Raw genomic sequence first — 3,293 nt, forward strand, 5'->3', positions numbered from 1 at the left:
GCAACCGCACAAGTAAACCAAATTCACTCACTCCCATGGAAGTTTCTCTCCTTTAACCACATTAATAATTGGTGAGAGGGCTCCCATAACCCTAAGACAATGTGCTAGTGATGCTATAACCAAATCTTGTCACTTGATTCCACAAGCTCTAAGTTCCTTTTTGTGCAAAATATAAAGTTGAAGCTAAGTTGTACACCATCTCTCTCTCTCTCTTTCTCTTTCTCTCTCTCTCTCTCTCTCTCTCTCTCTCTCTCTCTCTCTCGTGTTTTAGTGTGTGAGAGTGTTCCATTGGTGTTAGGGTTAGTGTAAATTCCTTGCTTGTTTGTGGGTTTCTCTAACGATTCTCCTCTTTTGCGTCCTAGTTCACTCTTAAACTAGGTGGTGCCCCTTGTGTAGTTGGGATTTGGCTGTGGGTTTGTTGTATTGGTTTGTGTTGTGTTGTGCCCCAGCCCCATTGAGCAGCACGGGAGCCTTGAAGGGTGTCTAGAGGTTGCTCTTCTTGTTGCCCGCCCCGGACCGCCTCAGTGTTTACAGTGAGATCAAAACAATTTCTCTTTGTCTTGTAGTGCTCAACATCATCATTGTCATCATATATATGTTGCGTTTGATATTCTACAAATCATTGGCATCTTTAACCAACAACAACAAAACCTTCAAGCATCAGGTCACTCACGTGTTTGGGGCCACAAAAGTGGAAGAAGTGAAACCAAAAATTTGAGAGCATGTGGAGTGGCCTTGATATAAGGAAAAGGTGGCATTGAGCTATAACACTATGATCAAATGCATGAGACAGTTGCAAGCATGCAAATAATGCTAGACTTGAGTGGTGTGAAGGCAAAAGATTGCATTGGGGATTAGGGGCTCTAAAACGGCATAGAGTATGATCTACATCTCCAACAGCTATCGACTAGCAATCTGATCATGAATCACCCATTACAATATCTTGCATAAAGGAATAGGCCATCTGTGGCCCGCATTTGAACAAGCCTCCGCTGATCCATTGAGTGCAATGCTTGTCCTTGTGCATCCCGTCTATCAAGGCCCGAAAACAACCCTAATCCTCCTGGCTTAGCCTTGCATCGGCCAACCGCATTTCGTTGTGCTGTTATCTTAGTACCTCCATGCATGCGGGTCATATCATAACCGAATGCATCACAACATTGGCTAACTTCTCGCTGGTCCCATATAACATTCTTCCCACATTTTGTCTCTCCACCTAAGTGGCCCAGAGGAGCCAGCGGCCTCGCCATGGAGCCCCAGCCATAAAGCATCAAACACCTGCTTTCACCTGCTTGGAAGACCTCGCAAAGCCACCCGCTTGGAGGGCCACCATTGGTCATTGCCACAACTTGGCTCAAGGTTCTCAAAAAGAAACCAGTCATCTCACATGTCTTCAACTTCAGTAGGCCTTGCTCAATCCCATCGAGTACCTTGCTAGGGGGCTCCTTATCAACAAACCCAGGTAGCCCTGATCGCCATCCATGGCTTCGATGGCTGCCCCGTTCAACATTGCTCCCCGTGAGCATAAGGTCCCAATACCACAACACGAGCATCACAAAAAATCTGGGCTCGATCTCCCAAGACCCTCAATTACTGTCATGTTTGAAACCAAACTCGGCCCATACCATGTTACCTCCTTGCATTTTGCCTGGCTCTCTAGTTCAGGTTCCACTTGTCCATGCCATCTTGACCATCGAGGAGATCACCTGCTGTATTGCAGGACGTCTCAGCTAAAGGGACAGCCCGCCCTTTGGTTGCATCATATATGGCCAGTCAAGCCAGGCCAGGGGGCTCAAGGTCCTAAAAAAAAATTCACTCCAAACTTTGCTCCATTCTTGCCATTCAATGGACAGTTCTCCCATGTATCGAGTGAGTACAATGATTACGACTAGGGCACCAGTAGACGTAGTCCCACTTCTCTCTCTCTCTCTCTCTCTCTCTCTCTCTCTCTCTCTCTCTCTCTCTCTCTCTCTCTCTCTCTCTCTCTCTCTCTCTCTCTCTCTCTCTCTCTCCCCCCCCCCGTGCGGGTGGCTCTTCGATGCCAGTAGACTGGAGCCTGGCTATACTCTTTCCCATAGCTGTCGGCGTTGCTGCAAGAAAGCACGACGGAGCTATCTATCTATCTATCTCCCTCTGTATATATATCCGTGCTATATGCATCTCCATGACTAAGCAGTGACAAGTGTCTCTCTCTTTTTAGAACTAGGTTGTTCCACTTCATCATAATCTATTTCTACTTAATCATACATGTTGTTACCAGCATACATTTTCATGATCACTTGCAATTAGTTGATGCATCTATTCTCTTTCAGTGATGGATAGCCCTTCGTCCGACTCTGGGAATGTAAATGAAGCCATCATGCCTACACCCAGAGCGCAATAGCGTGCAAGCCGCAAAGCAGTTGTCCATATCAGGGGGGCAATTGAATTGCGAGGGTCCTTCAAAGCGTTTACAAATCATTCATGGACTTTATGAACGCAAAGAAGCTGTCCAACAAGAGTGCAAAAAATACTTACAAAAGGTTTGCAAACAAGTTCAAGGTGAAGAAGACCACATCACCTTTCGAGAGGAGGTGATTTTGGCATTGCAGGGTATGAAGGACGAAACTGCACATTTGGAAATCAATCAACATGAACTCTATACATTCGTGGAAAATTTCCAAAATGAGGTTGTGCAACAATTGTCTTTGTGCTTCAAAGAACACAAGGACCAAGTTGAAGCCTTGAAAGCACATGTAATAGGTTTGGGGTTTGAGATTAGGACCTTCAAAGAACACAAGGAGCAAGTTGAAGCTCTGAAATCGCATGTAGCAGATTTAGGGTCTAAGATGAAGACCTTAAAAATTGCAATTAATCGATTGAATGCCATCGATAGGAGAGTTAGTCGTGTTGTCATGCCTAACACACACGGGGGTGTTACTACATGCTATCCTAAAATGTAATGTATTTTGAACTATTGATGTTGCAAAACTGCAAATTATCATTGTGTTACTACATCCTATCCTAAAATGTAATGTTTTTTGAACTAATGGTTTTGCAAAACTTCAAATTATCATTGTAGTATCTCTATCTCTCTCTCTCTCTCTCTCTCTCTCTCTCTCTCTCTCTCTCTCTCTCTCTCCCCCCCCCCCCCCCCCCCACATGAACACATGCATGAAATGCTCTATGTGTGTGTGTGTGTGTGTGTGATATAGCAATACTTCAATTTATCCTTGTAGTCTATCTCTCTCTCTCAAGAACACATGCATGAAAAGCTCTATGTGTGTGTGTGTGTGTGTGTGTGTGTGTGTGAG

The 3,293-nt window shown here is 44.9% G+C and overlaps 1 protein-coding gene across 1 annotated transcript; it reads right to left on the reverse strand.

The window, feature by feature from the left end:
• Positions 1–926: 926 nt before the first annotated feature.
• LOC147428136 (uncharacterized) lies at positions 927–1,568 on the reverse strand. The gene has a single exon (XM_086496632.1). The coding sequence runs from the start codon at positions 1,551–1,553 to the stop codon at positions 927–929; it is 627 nt and encodes a 208-aa protein (XP_086352758.1). The 5' UTR covers positions 1,554–1,568.
• Between the last annotated feature and the right edge of the window lie 1,725 nt (positions 1,569–3,293).

The sequence above is a fragment of the Adiantum capillus-veneris genome, chromosome 23, assembly GCF_014529385.1.
Source record: "Adiantum capillus-veneris isolate H3 chromosome 23, ASM1452938v2, whole genome shotgun sequence".
NCBI classification, from domain to species: Eukaryota; Viridiplantae; Streptophyta; class Polypodiopsida; order Polypodiales; family Pteridaceae; genus Adiantum; species Adiantum capillus-veneris.